Source organism: Callospermophilus lateralis, chromosome 3 (genome assembly GCF_048772815.1).
Source record: "Callospermophilus lateralis isolate mCalLat2 chromosome 3, mCalLat2.hap1, whole genome shotgun sequence".
Lineage (NCBI taxonomy): Eukaryota > Metazoa > Chordata > Mammalia > Rodentia > Sciuridae > Callospermophilus > Callospermophilus lateralis.
The window spans coordinates 144,938,287-144,957,988 of record NC_135307.1 but is presented as its reverse complement, the minus strand read 5'-3'; the positions used below and the strand labels follow the sequence as shown (position 1 = coordinate 144,957,988).

General features: G+C 42.9%; 1 protein-coding gene across 4 annotated transcripts in view; it reads left to right on the top strand.

Moving 5' to 3' along the window:
* Ttc23 (tetratricopeptide repeat domain 23) overlaps positions 1–19,702 on the top strand; it is a 94,153-nt gene that overhangs the window by 61,672 nt on the left and 12,779 nt on the right. For 2 of the 4 annotated variants that reach the window (XM_076848838.1, XM_076848839.1), the window contains exons 7-9: positions 303–408; positions 10,849–10,976; positions 16,068–16,217. In XM_076848838.1, coding sequence (XP_076704953.1) covers positions 303–408; positions 10,849–10,976; positions 16,068–16,217 — 384 coding nt within the window. Of the gene's footprint in view, positions 1–302; positions 409–9,032; positions 9,118–10,848; positions 10,977–16,067; positions 16,218–19,702 lie in introns of those variants that run through there. The other 2 variants (XM_076848840.2, XM_076848841.1) reach the window with 2 other exon arrangements.

The window sequence follows — 19,702 nt, the reverse complement described above, 5'->3', positions numbered from 1 at the left end:
GCACAGCATTGATGCTTTTTACTTCTTGACCACCCTGCCCCCCGATCCTCTTTGCTGACTCAAATGATCGTAGACATTTTAATGGTTTACTTAGTGACGGGCCCCGGACATAGCGTTCTCTCCACCACTCAGTGCTTTTAAAACCCAGCCCTCCCAAGAGTCAATTGTGCTTCCACATCAATCACTGCTTTCAACTTGCTGAAAAGTTCCTTGACTTTCTGCTAATCATTGTAAGGACAGTTAGTTTTCTGTTGCAACTGCCAAGCATATAAATAACTTGTTTCTTTTTTCTGTGGTGCCAGGCCCATGCCATCGTCCTGAGTAGAAACCCCTCTCAAGAGGAGGCAGCGGACTCCTCACACTTTGTCGCCCGTGCTGCTGTCGCTTCTGGGAGGCCTGAGCACCATGGTGAGAACCAGTCTTCCTTCCTCCTGTCTCACATGCATGCGCCTAGGGGGTGAGTGAACAGGTGGATGGGGTCTCAATAGGAACCTTCAGGGAACCTTCACGGTTTGCTCTAATTTGTAGCTCTGCTCCTCTGCTGCTTCCCCAGTGTCCTTTACTTTCTATCTCCCTGTAGCCTTCCTCTGACCTTTTCCTCTTCAATACAGCTACTCTTCATCCATAGCTATTAAGAACCCAAGGGAACTGGTGCTGGGCTCACAGGGAAGTCTGCTCTGCTTTCAAAGGTGATGGTTTTCAATGATTGTGGTGGAACTGCTGCAAAGTCTCAGGGCAGAGCTTTCAATTGGGGTGAACTTTCATAGCTTCAGGATCCCAGAAGGAAACTCATGGTTTTCCTTATCTTTGTGTAATAGGTAGAGCAGCAGGCTTCAGAAATTCTTTACTCCCTCATCCCAGGCTCAAAGCTTCTACTGACAGGAAGCACACATTCTAGTGATTCTGCTGTTGTTTGGGACAGAATATTCAGAAATGGAATATAACTCATAAAGAAGGCCTAGAGGTATATTCCAGAGAAAAATAGTTTTATACTGAGTAAAATAAGGTTCCAGTAAACATAAAATCAGTGCCTGGAAGGCTTGGGGCTGAATCAGAAAGCAGGAGTCACACTAAGCAGAAGCCAGCGTAGCAGGGTAGACTTGGGAGAAGAGCAAGGGGAAGCCTTGATGAGAAGCATGGTCTGTTCACGGATGAAGAGCTTCGGTTTTCATTCACCTGACCTTCCTGCCTTGCAGACCCTCATTCTACCTCCTGGAGCTTGGAGCAACCTGGCTAGGTACACAGAGAGGAAACATAGAGATGACTTGTCTGATCCTCCCTCCCTAGAACATTCCATATTTAACAATCCGAATTACCTTCAAAACTGTTGAAAAAATATTTTGACCAGTTTGTTGGTGCCTAAAACTCCTTTAAAAGCGGCAGAGAAACTTCTATTCCACAACTACTAAGAAAACACTTAAAATGCAAATATGTATTTTTTGGAAAATCCTAGAACATCAGGAATCACAATCCAAACATCTAGAGGAACCAAGCACAAGCAATGTGAGTTAAGTGTGTAGAAACCAAGAACAGAGTCAGGTGTAATTATGAATGGCTATTTATAATCAGCTGTAGTCTGAGAGACAATATGGAGTGGTGAGGCCTTTGGCAAACTAGAGAAGCCCACACCCTCCTACTTAGCTCCAGCCCATCACTCCATGTGACAGACAGGCTTATATTCGAAGATCTGCTTTTCTCAAGAGAATGCAAAAATTTGGGTTTTTACGTGAAATCTCTTGCTTTTAATTAGTGGTAATGAACTTAAATATGTTTTAGGTTCTGTGTGAGTCAAAAACAAGCATCAGGATCAGATTCATAACTTCTAACCTAGGCAGCAGAAGTGTGAATAAGTAATGTCAGATATTTTCCTGCTTTTCTTGGGGGTTTATGTTTAAGACAACAGGAGTGTTCTCAACATTTAAATTGGTAGGAGGTGAGAGAAAAGGATCTCTTTCCGAGAGAATACCAAGCAAGGGCCAAAAGAGCCTCTTTGTAAAGCCTAGAGGGATTCTGGTCCCCAGCACACCTCATGCTCAGCATACTCATTTGCTGAGTGTGTGAACTGGGTGGGGACCAACAGAAATATCCCTAAGATGTTTTTGCTCCAAAACTGCAAAGTTAGGCTACTCTGTACAATTTACAGAATTGGTAGAAATCCTATTTGAATTACATTTTTTTCTTTAAAGTCTTCCAGTTCAAGTATGTTGCTGGTATTGCCTCCCCTATTTTGAGAATAATATTAATAATACCTTTTTGATACAGTTATTAATGCATCTGAGAATTAAATGACCACACACAATAATAGTAACTAATTCTAACATAGGACATAACTGGCCGTGGCTCTAACCATGGTACACTTATTAACTCAGATATCCTCAAAACAATTCTATGAAATAGATACAATTATCCCCAGTTTTTGGATGGAGAAATTGAGGCACCAAAAGATTAGATGATTTTCCCAAGGGCTGACAGCCAGTGAATGGTAGAGCCCAGGCAGTCCTCCCCAGAGGCCATTTGTCACTGTGTTATTGGGTTGGCAATGCATATGTCACCTTTCCTTTCTACGCCTGCCTGCTTAGACCTGCAGATCTGAAGCTTGGGGCAGACAAGGGACCCAGGAAGAGCAAAGGCAGCCCAAAGAAAAGGGTTTTGAAAGCCCTTAGGAAGAGCCAAGGCCCAGAAGCCTGTTTAGGATCTCAGCTCCACTCCTTTGCTGCTGCTCAGAGCATCTGGTGACCTGAACCCAGAAAACCAACCACCACTGGAATTGAAATGTGGGAGGAATGTGAAGGTAGAAAAGTGAGAAGAGGACTTCTCCCAGGAACTGGGCCTTGGAGCCGATAGCTTTACAGGTTAGGAGCTGGAGTGGCTTCTGCTTGAGGCTCGAGGATTAGTTGCTTGGAGCATATACATTAGATGACTCATGGAATCATAGTAAAAATAACAGCTACAACAATAGCATCAGCATTTGAGCGCCTCTGTATGCAGGTGCTGAACTTTCACAAATGACTTATTTACTCCTTTAACAACAATTAGAAACAGGACACAACCTCCCAGTCTACAAAGGAGCTCACATAACCAGGTCTGTCTTCTAGAAAGTCCCATCAACTTAAAGAAGCTTCTCTCTCTCCTTACTGCTCTACCCCAAAAGAATAAAGTCCAGAACAGTCTGTAGGCTGTTCCTAGGTGGACCCTTCTTAGACTCAGCACAACTAGCTGAAACATCTGTTGCTTTGGTGTCACTGGAAGAACATTTACCAAAGTCCTGAAGACAAGTAAATGCTAAGTGAGAGAGTAGGGCAGAGAAGCCACAGAAGAGAAATAGATGAGAATCATCCCTCAGCAACATGAAGCCCTGGAACAGGGGCAGAAAGGAGCACAGACCCTGCCTCTAAGGCCTCAGTGGACCACCTAAATGGGCAAGTCAGAAAAGAGTCAGAGGGCAGAAACCCCAAGCTTGTGACCCTCATTTGAGAACTACTGCTGTTAGAATCCTTGCTCCCTTACTGGCAAGTGTGGGGACCGGCCAGCATGCGGAGATGCAGACAGTCCCAGCTCTTTCCTGCAAGTGCCTACATGTGGAGTGGGCAGAAGAGGTGCCGCCATGGAGCACGTAAGACGTCCGTTTCCCTCTGGAAACAGGAATGAGACAGACACACCCAGCCAGGGGCTGCTAAAGAACCGGGTGTATATGCTCCCCTGGTCTCTGTGTCATCTTTCTGCTGTCCTTCATGTGGTCAAAGCCCCCATAGCAAGAGTAAGAGAAACCCACCCAGGCCTGGGGTTTCTTCAGGCCTCTGTTGCCTCCAGCCAGGAGGAAAGGAAAGTAGACAATTTGGAACTTATTGTTGTCTAATAACTAAGGGAAGAGCAAGTCCCCCAGCTCTCACCCAGGACTTTCTGATCTGGACTTGGGTCACTTCTAGTTCAGAAGTCCAGGCCAGATCCCACAGAAGCAAACCTGCAGTTCTTTCTTGGGGGAGGAGCGGGGGGGGGTGGGGTGGGGGGTGGGGGTCTGGGCTCCATTTATCTATGTTTAAACCTGTCTGTGAAAAGTACAGAGATCTTTTTTGGGTTTGGTTTTGAAAAAAAGAGAAAAAGATTTTAATGAGGATTTTAATGAGGCCGGCCTACTTGCTTGCTGGATGCCCATTGAAGGCATTGTCTCTGACAAACCAAACCCTGCTGGCCAAGAAGCAAGTGTTTCAGGCTCCGTGCTCAAGATAATTCCTTTGCCTTGCACCTTCCCTGCATTCCTCATACAGATGAAACTGCCCTAGAAGTCAGGAGGGTTGTGATTGCATAAGGATTCCCAATTCAGGCTCCTGGAATGTCATTAACCTGAGCCTGGCCAGCTTCCCAGAGCAGCCATCGACAAACTTGGTATTAACAGCTCTCCCAGCCCTGCTAAATGTTCAAGGCCTTGGTCTTGTGCTTATAAGTCTTCTAAAGGCTATGAAAATGAAATGGTTTGAAGCCAAGTACATCTCAGTGTAAACCTTTGGGCAGCAGAGCCTGCTGAGTGGAGAAAGCCTTGTTTGGAAGTGGCCCCATCTGCGGCCTGGGCTCCTGCGGGCTGGGGAGTTCTGCCAGGTCCAGTGAAGCAGCTGGAATGGGCTCTGCCCCATTGGAGCCCAGCGGGTAGAAGCAGGGATCCCTGACTAAGAGGATTCCAAGAATATAATTCTCTGTGCACAAATATGTGTATCTCCCCAACCCCCACTGGTCCTAGCCTCTCCCCACATCTTTACACAGTAGACGTGGAAAATGCAAATATCTGAGGCTAGGCACTATATCTCACCCAAGTGTCCTCCTTCTGCCTTACATGTCCTCCCTTTTCTCAATTCTTCCTCCTGTATTATCCACCCCTTCCTCAACCCTGTTTTCAGGGTCACTGGCTTGGCCTCTGAGCGCCCCATGCAGGTATCAGTGTCCATGCTGGTTCTGTGCCTCACAGGGAACAAATTAGAGAAGGGAAGACAGAGTGCAGGGGGTGAGGCCAAGAGAAACCTTTTACAGTTTGTACCAATGTTAGAAGTATCCCCTCTCAGAAACTTCTGGAATTATCTTAGAATTATTAAATCTAAAGGATTGGAGACCGGGGTCACTCAGCAAGTTAGAGGCACAGCTAGGCCTAGAATGGAGCTCAAGTGCTGCTTTCTTACCACACTCTAAAACCAGAAAGGTGGTCATGCTCTGGAAGCCTCATGCTGGTCACCAAAGGCCCAGCGAGTCAAGAAGACCCAGAGAATAAGCTCTGTGTTGAGGAGGAGGGGCTGCAGGGATAGGCAACCCTTGGGGCCAGCAGAGGAGGAGAGAGGTGGCCCATTCCTCAAATGCAAGTCTGTGCTGTTGGCCTTCCTTCCCAGAGGGCAGCTGGAGCAGGACTGAAACTCCAGCAAGCCTGACTGATCAACTGCCTCTTTCCTCTGTATCTGGAGCAAGGCCTGTGGCCTGCTCATGCCTCTCCCAGGGAGGGCAAAGTGCAGAGGCACTGTGGCGGCCACTTTCACCAGGCTCAGGTCTTCCACTTTGATATTATGAAGTACTGATCATAATTTGTGATCAGTACTTCCCAGAAAAGCCTGTGTTATTTATGCCCCAATTTGGCTTCAGATAGGTAGCCTGTACTTCACCAAGTGACTAGAGCCGTAGGTCCTACACTGCTGGAGGCCTGACCACTACTTGGGTGGCCCCAGGTGGGACTTTGAGTAGTGGCCAGCTTTTTGATGGTGAGGACATTTAAGACATGAAGATCCAGTGGGACTGCTCACCAGACCTCACAGATGCAAGTCCGTCTGTGGGCACTTGGCACCTTTACACCCTGAGTCTCCCCAACCTGCTGCCCTGTTGGGTACCAACTTTCCAGATGCATACCTGTCCCCATAGGTAGCCATGGGCTTCCTCAGATCACCAGCCTGTGAGCAGCAGCTCTGCTACCCCCAGAAGCCATGTCACAGGCCAGCCCTGGTATCCCTCTCAAAGAGGGTCTGCTGCAGAGAAAGGATGAGGGTAGAGAGTGTGCTGGGCTTCTGTGTCCTCAGGCTCCTCTTGTGGACCCCACAGATGGCCCGTAGCCTTGGGCAACAGCCGCAGCAGGGTCTGAACAGTTCGATCTGTTTGTTTGCTGGATGAATGCCAGGCCAAGATTCGAGACTTTCCATTTTTAAATCCCCTGGGTTCTTTGCAGTCTGTATAAAGACTATTTTCCAAGACTTAAAAAAAAAAAGATAATTGTCACATTGTACATGGAGACCTCCCTCTTAATGAAAGCTGTCCTTACTGTTCCAACTCTTGCCTCAGGATAGCCTCAGGAAACAAGCCCCACGTTACCAGAATTTATTTTAATTAAAAGCCTCTGACCTCCAGGGGCCATATTGCTTGTTCCTTCTACTCTGTGAATGAAGCCTCATTTTTCTTTTGACTGTAGGTGAACATCTCAGGACAGTCTGTCTAGAAAGGGCGCGACTTCCAGTCCCAAACAAAGCCATCTATAGACAATAAACCACCCTGCCCACTGAGCTATACTCCCCTCCTCCACCACCACACACCACCCCCTGACTCACAGAAACTGAAACATTTTGCTGGGGTAAAAACTGGAAGCAATTCATGGCCTTGGAACACCTCTGCCACCAGGGCTCAGATTTACAAGCTAGGTCGTGTTCCTGTGTTTTAGAAAATGACCTCATCTTTTGCCAGGCCATCAGCATCAGGTTGCAGAGGATTCTAGAAGTGCTTTTTAAAGGTAGGAACAACCATGTGCAAGAACACAGAAACTGCTGGCTCTTGGTGAACCACACCCAGGGCTCAGGGACATGAGGGAGGTGGCTTCCCGCCCCAGGGGCTATGGCTTCCTGTCTTTTCGGAAATCCTGTTGTCATTTGGCCCAGAGGGACCTCTGGGATGCCCCTGGGAGAAGAAACTCAGCTTATCAGGAAATGGCTCCTTTGCTCTGGGAATAGGAGTCAATTTTCTTTCCCCTTAAAGGTGGTCCTATGGATTGTCCTTCACAAAGTTAATTTGGGAAGTTGAAGGGGTGGGAAAATGTAAGGCAGGGTTTTACAGTGAAGGATCCTGGATCAGATAAAGATAAAAGTGGTTTCAAATGTATAGAGAGGAAAGGAACCACTGCAGATGAGTGAGACCTACCTTTGTTCCCATGATTCAAGGTTGTCCTAATATACACCAGTCCTACCAGGGGGTTGTAGATGTCTGATGTGCGATGCATGTGACAACAGATATCAGGGAAATCTTTCTAGCTTGCTCATTGCTTCCAGGAACAGAAATAGGAAACACACAGAACTTTGGAGAAATTGGGGGCTCAGAAAGGGCGGAAGGGAAGCAGGACCTGAGGAGCCTGACCCTGGAGGGCAGATTGCCAGGCAAGGTCGGTCCCCTCCTGCCCATTTGAGGCCTCTGTGAGCTATAAGGCCTTAGTTTAGGTAACCTTTTCCCTCCTTCCTTCCTTCCTTCCTTCCTTCCTTCCTTCCTTCCTTCCTTCTTTCCTTCCTTCCTCCCTCCCTCCCTTCCACCCTCCCTCCCTTCCTCCCTCCCTCCCTCCCTCCCTTCCTCCCTTCCTTCCTTCCAGAGATTCATATTTGCCTACAAGTATCCTCTTGGAAAATACGTACCAATCTTCCTGAGCCCTGGTTATAAGCCATTTGCACATAAGTTTGAATCAGGCCCAGCAACTCCTTTCTCAAAGTCTCTGTCAGTTTAACTGCACTGATGGCAAGCAGCATGCTGCACCTGGAGCCTAAATGGGGTGTTGTGGGAGAGTGATTGGCCAGCCCATGGGCACCTAGGGGATGAACACTGGGAGGTGGGAGGATGTTACAAGGTAAAGGTGTCCAGCACAGCTGTCCACTTGTGCCTGGGGGACTGGCTCCTGACCCAAGAGAGGGGAGGGAAATGCCTCACCCAGTGCTTTTGGTTTTCACCTTTCCCTGTGCATGCAGCACCGCTTCTGCCAACACCCAGCGTCTGAAACTCAGCGTATTTCAGCTACAGCTCTTCCCACACCCCTCATGTCTGCCACCCTTCATAGTTAGGGCCTGTCTCCAAGGGGGTGGGACTGGGGTGTGGATAGAGCTTTACTGTTTTATTAATCTGTTTATTTTTGTATCAGAGATAGAACCCAAGGATGGACGTTTAACCACTGAGACATATCCCAACCCTTATATTTTTTATTTTAAGACAGGATCTTGCTAAGTTGCTTAGGGCCTTGCTAAGTTACTGAGGCTAACTTTGAATTTACAATCACTGGGATTATAGTTGTGCACCACCGCGCCCAGCAATGTCTTTACTTGAAGGGCTGAGTTATATTCGTTAGTTAATTCTTAATTAGTCTAAAACTTAAAATATCAAAAGTACTCTACTTCTGAATATCCTCCATCACTTTAGACATGGACTGTCCAGTTAAAAAATGCTTTTAGAATCAACAAAATGAATGACACATCGCCCCCAACATTGGCTGTCTTCAGATCATCAAAGTAGCCAAAGTTAATAATTTAGTTGGAGCATAAAATCTGTAATGTTTTCCCCATGAGTCAGTTAGGAGTAGAAGAGACATAATATTGTCCAGGTGATGGAATTTTCTTCTACCAGGACAAAAACTTGAGCAATATAGCAAATGTATCTGCTGATCTGAGAGAGAGGAGCAGAGAACCTCTGCCCAACTACAGACCCTGAGCAGAGACCTACCTCCCTGGGAGCAAATGCCTGGCAAAGGAATTCCTCGATCTGTCTAGCATCACATCATACTGTGATGGGTATGGACGAACACAACTCAGTTTCAGACTGAAGTTTTCTTTAGGTTGACTAGATTTGGCAGACATATTTCCTAGGCTTTACTTCCCTCCTTTCTAAAGTGGATCTCATGGAATATACCTGGACCTTTTCTCAACACCCAGGACTCTGAATTTCCAGCATGTTTTCAGAGCTGTTGATGTGTGCAGGGCCATTTCCCTGCATATCAGACTTCTGTCTCCTTGACCATTCTGTCCATTTTCATAACATTTCTGTCCTTTCAGTGTCCATCTCTGCTGCTTGCTGCCTCCAATGCATCTGCTCTTCAGGCTGGAATAGATGAGAAGCCCATAGCAACGATTATGAAACTGACACATAGATGGATGTGGTGGCACTCACTCAACTGTAATCCCAGCAACTCAGGAGGCTGAGGCAGAAGGATCGCAAGCTGGAGCCCAGGCTTAGCAACTTAGCGAGACCCCCATTAACTTACAGGACCCTGTTTACTCTGTCTCAAAGTTTAAAAAATAAATAAATAAAAAGACTGGGATATAACTCAGTGGTAAAGCACTCCTGGGTTCAATACCAAAAAAGAAGGAAAGAAAAATAAATTTTAAAAGAAAGCTAACATGTAGTTGGCTCTCAATTAATGTTAACTTTTAATTTTTGAGACAGTTTTTGTAGTTGACATTCTTTCAAATATCCATTTTGGGGCTGAGGTTGTGGCTCAGTGGTAGAGCGCTCACCTAGCATGTGCAAGGTGCTGGGTTGGATCCTCAGCACCACATAAAAATAAAAAATTTAAAAACCCCACAAATATCCATTTTTTAGGTATGGCCCCTGGATGGGCAGACTTACAGCCTCACTTCAGACCAGGGAAATGGTTCTCATCACCATTTTAGGGATTCTTGGGTGTTATATTCTCTTCAAGCTGCTATAACAAAATAACATAGATCCGGTGGTTGATGAAACACAGAAATGTGTTTCCCAGAAAGTTGGAGGCTAGGAAGCCCAAGGTCAAAGTGCTAGATTTGGTACCTGAAGATGGCCTGCTTCCTGGTTTATATAGACTTTTCACTGTGTCTTCGCATGGCAGAAAGCGAAAGGGAGTTTTCTGGGATCCCTTTCATAAGGGCACTAATTCCATGTATAAGGGCTCTATTCTCGTGACCTAATCACCTCTGAAAGACTCTACCTCTTAATGCCTTAGAGGTTAGGACTTCAACATAGAAGTTTGAGGGAGCATAATGTTCAATCACAGCATAAACTGTATTTATTTTCTTTTACTTCATAGAAATTAAAGCGGTTTAAATACTTATTTATTAGAGTACAGCTCTGCAAAGCAAAAATCTGGCACAGTAAGTTTGGCTTCTCTGCTTAGGCTAAAATGAAATTATGAGCCATCTCCATTGTCTCCTGGAGTTTGGGTCCTTTTACAACCTCATTCCTGTTTTTGCTACAACAATGGAAAGCTGACTAACACCCACTTGCTGTTCTGGCTTTCAATGCCCTCTTCATTTTCCATACCTAAACTTTTCCCCTTTTGCTTTCATGATTAGCATACATTTAAAAATATTTTTGTTAAATTATAGCCAGGATTTTTAAGGGTTTAGAATGGTCAGGTTTTATCCCCCAGCAGCATGTCAACTGTATTTTCCAGACTTTTTCATGTTATAGAAATATGTAATAAGATTACAGTCGGAGTCCATTAAAATAAGTGGGCCCTGAGGATCCCAATGTCAGTGAGGAGTAATCGGAGTTATAGGAAGAATTAATGAACAATCAGCAAGCAAACTTGCCACCATCTTCAGCTTGTGGGGTATAGTTTCTCCTCTTGCATTAAGTTCACCTTTTCTATCACAAAGAAAGCTAAAATGTATGAAAATTAAGGAAAGGAAATTACAGTATCCTTCTGAGACCTAAATCTTTTTTGGTAAAAGAGGCAGGATAAGGGGAAAGGGCAAGTTTCTTAATTGGTTTCTCTTTTCCAAAGGCTGATTATTTGCAAATAGTTCACCACTGTTAAAAGCATATTTGTTCTGTTTCCACTTCAAATCTGTGAACAGTTGTCAAGATTGTTGTTATGATGCTTTTCTTCAGATATGGCTGAGCAGTATTTTCAAGACAGTATGACTCATCTTAAAGATTCTGAAGGGAAGGAAAGAGCCAAATTTCTTTCAATTCAAGATGAATTTTGCCATTTTCTACAAATCATTGGACAAAAAGAGGTGAGCTCAGATCATAATTGTCTAGTTCTTCACATGGGCAACCTGGTTGATATCCAAAGGGCTATTCCTTACTCTGCAAGTATCCATTAAGTACCTACTATGTGCAAGGCATGTTCTTGCCCTGGAAGGACACAAATAAATAAGACCAGGAGGCCACTTTGGGTAGCTTCCAAATGACTTACATTAAGAAACTGGAAAATTGTTAATGAGAATGTAGATGTCATGTTCACCTACAAAAGCTTCTGAGGGGTTAGAAACCTTGAGAACTGGCTTGACAAAACCCTGCTTACTGCAGCCTTCAGTTCTGGTTGGGATAGAGGGTGACAGCTAGTGTGTCTATTCTTCTCTCCTCATTTGGGGTAATGAATGGAATTTGCATATCTAGTGAAAGCTACACAGTGCAGAAGTTTCAGCTCACTCTCTTTTACCATGGATCCACCCAGGTGTGCTTGACATGACTATAAAACTGAAAGAAGACCCAGAGTTTTATTCATTGGCAATTAAACCCTTGGGAACTTATTTCCTGTGAAACCTAAAGCTAAAGGAAGCCATGGTGTAGCTCAATATTTTTTCCAACCTGTCATGACAAATCTTGGAGGTGAAAACTTTGTTATCCTTGCCATCTGTAGACCTCTTCCCCAACAGCTCTTCCTTTATCCTCAATTCTCTATCAGTTAAGGAGCACGGGCTTTTAATCTAGATGCACCATATTTCTCAGGCCAAAGTAAGGCCACAGCCATGATAACAAGTGGCATTTCACTGTTTTTCTGGATCACCCAAACAAGGAGAGAAAGGCTTCCAGAGGCCTCAGATTCCCACCCCTAGACATCCCAGTTCTACCTCTAAACGTTTTATGAGGAGCTCAGGTAAGAGGAACCGGGGTAAGTCTGCCCCTCATGCCTTGCCCAACCCAACTCCACAGCCATTTTTCCCTCCAAAATATATCTTGAGTTCACCCATTGTTTTCCCTTTTCCTCCATCAGGCATCCTCTCTTGCCTGGACTACTCTAACAAGCTCCTGTCTTCCAGCTGCTTCTATGTTTGCCTCTTCCTAACCCCTTCACCCCAAGGAAGCCCTGGTGACCTTTCAAAAAGCAAATCCGATTAATGAACATTCATTTGTAAAATATTCCAATGTCCCCTCAGTGCCTTTGGGACAAACCAGAATCCCTCTATGCCCCACAATCCCTTCTGTGATATAGACTGTGCTGACATTTCTGATTTCATTTTGCCCCTGCTCCCCAATCTGTGTTCCTGTCACACTGGCCTTTTCTAATTCCCATTTCTGGGCTGTGTCTGCTTCCTTCTCCTCCAGGAAGCCCTTCTCCATTCATTCCAGGCTAATGCCAATGCATCCTTCAATTCTTACCAGCTTCCCTGCTTCCTCTCCCATCTGCATTTGACTTTCTCCTTGACTCTTCCTTACAGAATCCAGTATGATGTAGAAAAGTATTCATATGTAGAAGTTTATGTAGATGTTCAAAATCTCTTGTGTGACTAGACTGAGTTCCATGAGAACAGGGACCTTCTTGCTTATGATGAGGAGTGATGAGCAGATGGGTGGATGGCTACTTGGCTGCAGGCCAGCTGATTTCTCTGATGGCCACAGGCATGTGCTCCATTCCTATTCCCATCTGCCTTCCTGCCGTGGTGTCTGCTGCTGAGGCACCGATGCCCAATGTCACTCTCTGTCCTTGCTTGCCCAGGTCACCTAAATCAGTGGTGTTGATTTAAAGATGCTCCTTGCTCTCTCAGGCTGCCATTGAAGATTTTAGCAAACACTGTTTTCATTCTAGGATCACTGATAGTCCTTCCAGTGTCCCTTGTAAGAATAGAAAAGCTGTCCCTCGCTCAGGTGGATACAGCCCATGCCAGAGCACAGTGCCCAGAGAATGCAACATGGGCTGGTTCCATCCCTGTATCTTCTCCTGTCAGGTGCCCTTGTGATGGTGCAGCCTGCCCAGCTGAACATGGCAGCTTCATGCTGTTCTCATCCTTTGGTCACAAACTTCTCCCTGTGGGGCTTAGCAGGAGTTCGCCAAAAAGGGCTGGGCCCAAGGATGGTCACAGAGACAAGCAAGGGGAGTCACATAGATGTTCCCAGATGTGCTCACAGTCTACACATGAGTCAGAAACTGGCATCAACAGGAAAGTGATCTTTGGCAGGAAATATCTTTCACAAAAAATGTAAAGGAAGGTCCCTCTTGCAGGATAAAATATAGGGGGAGGGAGGTGGTGCCACCTCTAGTAGTCCCACTCTCCTGCTCAAGAACTTTCTCTGACTTCTTATTTCCTATAAGAAAATCCAAATTCCAGAGCCTGGCACAAAGCAGATCATCCACCAGATCCATCTCTCTCTTCTCCACTTCATACTTTGCTGCAGTCAAATGAACCTACTCACTCGCCTTAAATAGGTCCTGTGCTTCTCCAGTTTGGGGGACTTTTCTCACCTAAGCCCTAATTGTTCTTCACTCCTGTCTCCTAAGCTTTTCCTAACTATTAGAGTCTGACACCTGCTTCCTCTAAGCCAGTGGCATCATTTCCACTGTCATCTTAACTTTCCATTTAACTTCATGATCATCCATCTCCAGTCTCCCCAGTCAGGCTGTAAACAGCATTGAAAGCTTCATTTAGGAAAAGGAGTCTCAGCTCTTCTTTCCATCCATGGTTCCCCAAAGACTGACAGAATTCAATTCCCATTAACAAAGCCACCAAACCAAACACTCCCATCAGTCTATGTTCGTGCTCACAGTTAGGAGGGCATGTGATGGGCCTTCCCCTCAGGTAGGTCTGGATTAAAATCTTAGTCCTTCACGTTCTTCAGTGGGCCACACATAGCAAGTCAATCACTCTGCTCCTACAGCAATTTCTCTTTCTTCGTAAGAAATTGATTTCTGCCTCATTAGCACCTTTAATGTGGTGTCCCCACCATTGCTATTCCAGCCCAGCCCCTAACTCATATTTTTGCCAACAAAAGGATGGAAGCCTTTCACCCCTTCTGTCGGAGGGACACCATCAGGACACTTATGGGGCTGTGTTATAGAAAGTCCTTTCACAAGTCCCTGCTTTATTTGGCTGTTGGATTCAGCATTTGTGCCCTAGAACTGTAACTGTGCTCTCATGTAGAAGATTGTGGAAGAATTTCAGGAAGAAGTGTGGGAGACCAGCATGCCTAAACAGGGTTTTAGTCCTGGTATCTGAAGAAATTGTCAGGAAATATTGTTTTCTGACCAATTCACATTTTTTTATTCCAAGTTGATATAAATAAGTTGAATCAACCAAACAAAATGTCACATCATGTTGGAATGTTTACTTTTGGTTTCCCAAACTATTTTTTTCCTAAGAATAGAAAACCCAGAGCATGATGTGGATGTTCTGTTTTAGTTTTCTCTTATAAGAACATCAGTGTGCATAGAGGAAGAAGAATGTGGATCTTAAAGGTATTAAAATTACTGGCCGGATGCAGAGCCTAGCTCTACCATTGATGAGCTGACTCTTGAGCAAATTTCTGCTGCCCCATGCCTCAGTTTCCCCTTTTGTCAAATGAGGATTAAAATTGTATCTATATAAATAAGACAGAATTTATGGACTGGGCCTTAGCTTAGTGGGAGAGCACTTGCCTAGCACATGTGAGGCCCTGGGTTCCATCCTCAGCACCACATAAAAACTAAATAAATAAATGAGATCATACAAATTGTGCAGTACAGTTTGTGACACGGAAGGACTCCACTCATGCTAGTTAGCTTTTTTTCTTATCACCCAACCAAAATGAATTTCAGTAATAGCTGAAGTGAATTTGTAAGGGTCCAGCGAAGCATCGGAGGGAGAGACCACAAGAGACCGGCTTCATGCAATTGGCAGAAGGGGTTTTATTGATTCAGCATGCTGAGGCTCCAGGCTCACTCAGGAAGATAGAGCAGTCCAGAGCCCAGAGCAGAGGTCAAGCAGTGCTTAAGTAAACTTTTTGGAGGGGGTGGGGGCTTTGCATACATCAGAACAAATCATCATGAGGCGCAGGAAAATTGAACAACAACTCTGAGACATGATTAGTACATTCATTGGCGGAAATAGATTGGGCAGGGTTGATTGGTCACTTCTAAGCAGGGTACACATTTGAACTGATTGGTTTTGGGGCTTGGATGCCTACGTGCTGGGCTACTCAGAGTCCCAAGTTATTAGACAACCAGAGGAGTCAGTGAGAATATTTACTGGGCAGTTCGGGTATTGTCCTAACAGCTACAGGGATTACAGGTCTTGGGGGTAGCAGGGGAACTTAACAATACTTGGTCTTTTACTTTTTAACCCAAGCCCTGCAGTTTAGAAACTTTACAATGTCCGGTCTTTTACACTTTAACTCAGGCTCTGCGGCTTAGAATCAGCTTAGAAATTTTACCTTTACAAATTCCCTCCCGGAAGTGGCCTTGATGCATTGTCTTTTCACATTTTAATCTTCTCCCCCCAAAATATGTTATTTTCTGTATCCTATTTAACCAGAGAAGAGTAACCCCAGTTCATAAGACCTCCAAACCCATTCCTCTAAAAAATGAAATTGTAGTCAGTTATGTGTATTACTAAGTTTTTCATGACTGTGAACAAAATACCTGACATAAACCTCTTAAAGGAGGAAGAGTTGATTTTGGCACATTGGCTCAGAGGTTTCAGTCTGTGTGGTTGGCTGGCTCCAGGTGAGGCAGAACATTATGACAGAAGGACATGGCGGAGAAAAGCTGTCAGCTCATGGCAGCCAGGAAGCAGAGAGACAGTGAGCAAAGAGCCAGGGACAAGATATTGTCCCCTAGAAACCTACTTCCTTCAACCATGCCCCACCTGTTTATAGTTTCCAGCTCCTTCCAGTGGTCCATTCAAATTATTAATCCATCAAGTCGATTAATGCATTGAAAAGGTTAAAGCCTACATGAGCCACTCACTTCCCCAAAACCTCCATCTGAACCTTGGCCAAGTCTTCAATACATTAGCTTTTAGGGGACATTTCAGAGCCAACCATAACAGTTACATAATTATCTTTAGAAACCACTGATTTTAATAAGCCCTTGAACTTTTTAACCAGACAGATTTTTGTCTCTTTCTCAGAGAGCAACTTTGATCCTGAGAGAGTCCCTGGAAGCCAAAGTGGGAGCATTTGGCGATTTCAGCCCAGAGGTGGCAGAAACATACCGGCTCCTGGGTGGGGAGGACCTGGTGCAGGGGAACCACAGCGGGGCCCACAAGAAACTGAAGAAGGTAAAGTGGAAGCCAATACTAACCCCAATGAGGCTCTCTCTCCCTCTCCACTGTCAAGCTCCTTCCCTCCACCATGCTACTATGGAGTAAAACTATGTAAGTGGCTGATTTAGGTAAGATGTGATCACTTTTGCAGTAGATCTAAAATAACACTTAAGGTAAAAGATTTCCTCTTAGACATATACATTTTTTAAATTTTTTAAAAAATATTTATTTTTTAATTTTAGATGGATACAATATCTTTATTTTATTTTTATGTGGTATTGAGTATCGAAACCAGCGCCTCACTCATGCCAGGCAAGCGCGCTACAGCTTGAGCCACATCCCCAGCCCATACATTTTTTTAAATTTATTTTTTAGTTGTAGATGGACACAATACCTTTATTTTATTTATTTATTTTTATGTGATGCAGAGGATCGAACCCAGAGCCTCGCATGTGCTAGGCGAGTGCTCTACCGCTGAGCCACAACCCCAGCCCTAGACATATATATTTTAAAAATGAATTTTCAATTATTTTTGACCCTGCAAATATTTTATAGGGTATAATTTATCAAGCCTTTGTTTATATTGTATTCTTTCTATATGCCCAGTTAATAGAGGAATTCTTATATTTTTCTCCTATTCTTCTCCTTTTATTTTCAATTTGGAATTTATTTCTGTGGATAGTGTGAGGTATGTATCTAATGTTGTCATTTTTCCAGGTAGCTCCTCCTTGTCTAGCATCATTTCATTTATTAAAGAGCCCACTTGTGCTCCAGGGATTTAAGATAACACCTTCATCATATACTAAATTTTCATATATACTTAAGTCTATTCCTTGATTTCCATTCTAGTCAACTAATCTCTGTTTATTCATGTGCCAATATCTCAAATTTTTAGCAATAGAGATTTTATATCATGATCTAATGCAAAATAGAACTGGACAGTCCTTGTGGCTCTTTTTTCCTAAAATATCAGTGTTTCTAGATATCTGTATGTTTATTTTTCTACATGATTTTTATATCAATTATTTAGCCTCATAAAGAGTTTGCTGGTATTTTTTATTAAATTATATATAAATGAATTTTGGGAGAACTTACATCCTTATTATGTTGAGTCATCAACCCAAGAAGAAGGGGTATCTTTCCATTTGTTCATGTCAACTTTTATATCTTTCAGGTACATTTGAAAGTGTTTCTCCTATAGGTTCTGCACATTTCTTACTAGATTTCTTCCTAAAGTGTTTTCATTATTACTATTGTAAGTGGTAATTTATTCACTATTATCTTTTTTTACTTGTTGATGTACCTTAAATTTTTACTTATTTATATCTGGTGTTGAGGATCAAACCCAGGGCCTCACACATGCAAGGCAAATACTCTGCCACTGAACCACAACCCCAGCCAGCCCATCACTATTATCTTTTGATTTATGTTGTGATTATGAAGACCATAGGCTTCTCTACCTTAATTCTTTTATTGCTTGAGTTAAATTGAGGATTGATTCAGATTGAGGTATACTATTGCATTATCCGAAGATAGGCATAGTTTTAATTTGTATTTTCAAATTCTACGCCTCAAATTGATTTCTCTTGTCTAATTGCATTGGCTCATGACTCCAGGGCAATAATAAATAGGAAATAATGGGCATTTTTGCCTTGTTCCTGATCTTAGTGGAAATGCCAATAGTGATTCTTCACTTAATGTATGAACTAGGGTTTATATATTTTATCTTATTAAGGAAGTATCCATCAATTTCTAGTTTCATGAGTGTTCTTTAAGTTAAAAATAAATTTTGAATTTTATCAAAAGCTTTTTATCATCAATGGAAATTATGAAATTATTCTTCATAAAATCACTGAAATGGTGTGTTTTACTATAATATCTAATTGCATTCATGGAATAAATCTCCCTTAGGTTTAATTATCTTCCTAACACAATGTTGTCTGAGTCCATTTTGCTCTGCTGTGACAGAATACCAGAGACTAATGTATAAAGAATAAAAAATTATTTCTCACAGTTTTGGAGGCTGGGAAGTCCAAGATGGCATCTGTTGAGTATCTTCTTATTGTGTAATTTCATGACAGAAGACAGAGGGAGAAGGAAGCAAGAGAAAAGGGGGTTGAACTCTGACTTTTTTTTTTTTTTTTGGTAATACTGTGAGGATTGAACCCAGGGGTAGTCTACCTCTGAGTAACATTCCTAGTCCTAATTTATTAATTAATTAACTAATTAATTTTGAGGCAGGGTCTCCTTAACTTGCCTAGAGTGGCCTAGAAATTGAAAGATTCTCCTTGCCTTAGCCTCCTGTGTAACTGGAATTACAGGGCATGCCATAGGAGAACTCAGCCTTTTACAATGGGCCCTCTCCTGTAATAATGAACCCACTCCCAAGGCAACAGCATAAATCCATTCACAAGAGGGCAGCCCCCATGGCCTACCTCCCATTAGATCCCACTTCGAAGCACCATTGATTGGAAATTTCCAATACATGCTTTTTAGGGAACATATTCAAACCATAGCAGATATTGTTTCTGTTTACTGATATTTATTTTATGATTTTTGCACTAATATTTGTATGTGCATTTGTTTAAGGAACAGTGTTACATTTACTTCAGAAAAATAATTTGGAAGTTACCTTTATTTTTCATGCACTGAAAGAATTTGTGCAGCATTGAAACCAGCTGGTGTTTGGAGGTTTAGACCTCCTGTGAAATTCTTTAAGCCCGGTGCTGTAGTTGTGGGATAATTCCTTTAAAATTTCTCCCACTTAAAAAAAAAAAAAGTGTTCTGTTGAAGCTTTCTCTCTCTAAAGAAGTCATTTTGGAAAATTGTATTTTTCTAGGTAATTATCCATTTCACTTATACTTTCAGATTTATTTGCATAAAATTTGCAGAGTAATCTCATGAATTTTTACAGTTTTCACTTTTTAATAGCTATTTCCCCAACATTATTTCTTGGTTTTATATATTTTTTTCTCCTTCTTTCCTTGACTGAATTAATTAGTGTTTTGTCTCTTAATTTTCCCAAAGTACAAGGATTTTAACTCCACAAATCTATTGTCTTCTGGTTCTCTATTTCATTAATTTATGACTTTATCTTCATTGTGTCTATTCTTGTGCCTTGTTTTCTTTCACTATGTTGAAATTTTTTCCCTATCTTATGAATTGAGAATTTAATTGTTTTCACTTTTATTGATCTAAGTGTTTGTAGCTATGAATTTTTTTCTTGTCCAGTGTATCTCTTAAATTTTGTTATGTTATGTTTTCATTATACTAATTAGTTTTATAATAGTGAAACCCTGGTAATCTGTCAGTAACCCTGGATAAACCTAAAAAATTCACTTTTGTTCTGAGTGAGTTGTTCTACAAGTTGTCATTTTCTCTTATAATTTTTCTGACTCTGCTGCAAAAGATACCAGGATTGGTAACATGTGTGGTACCAATTTGTAATGAGATGACACACATCTGCTATCAGTTTGTCAACAAATAGTTATTGAGTACCC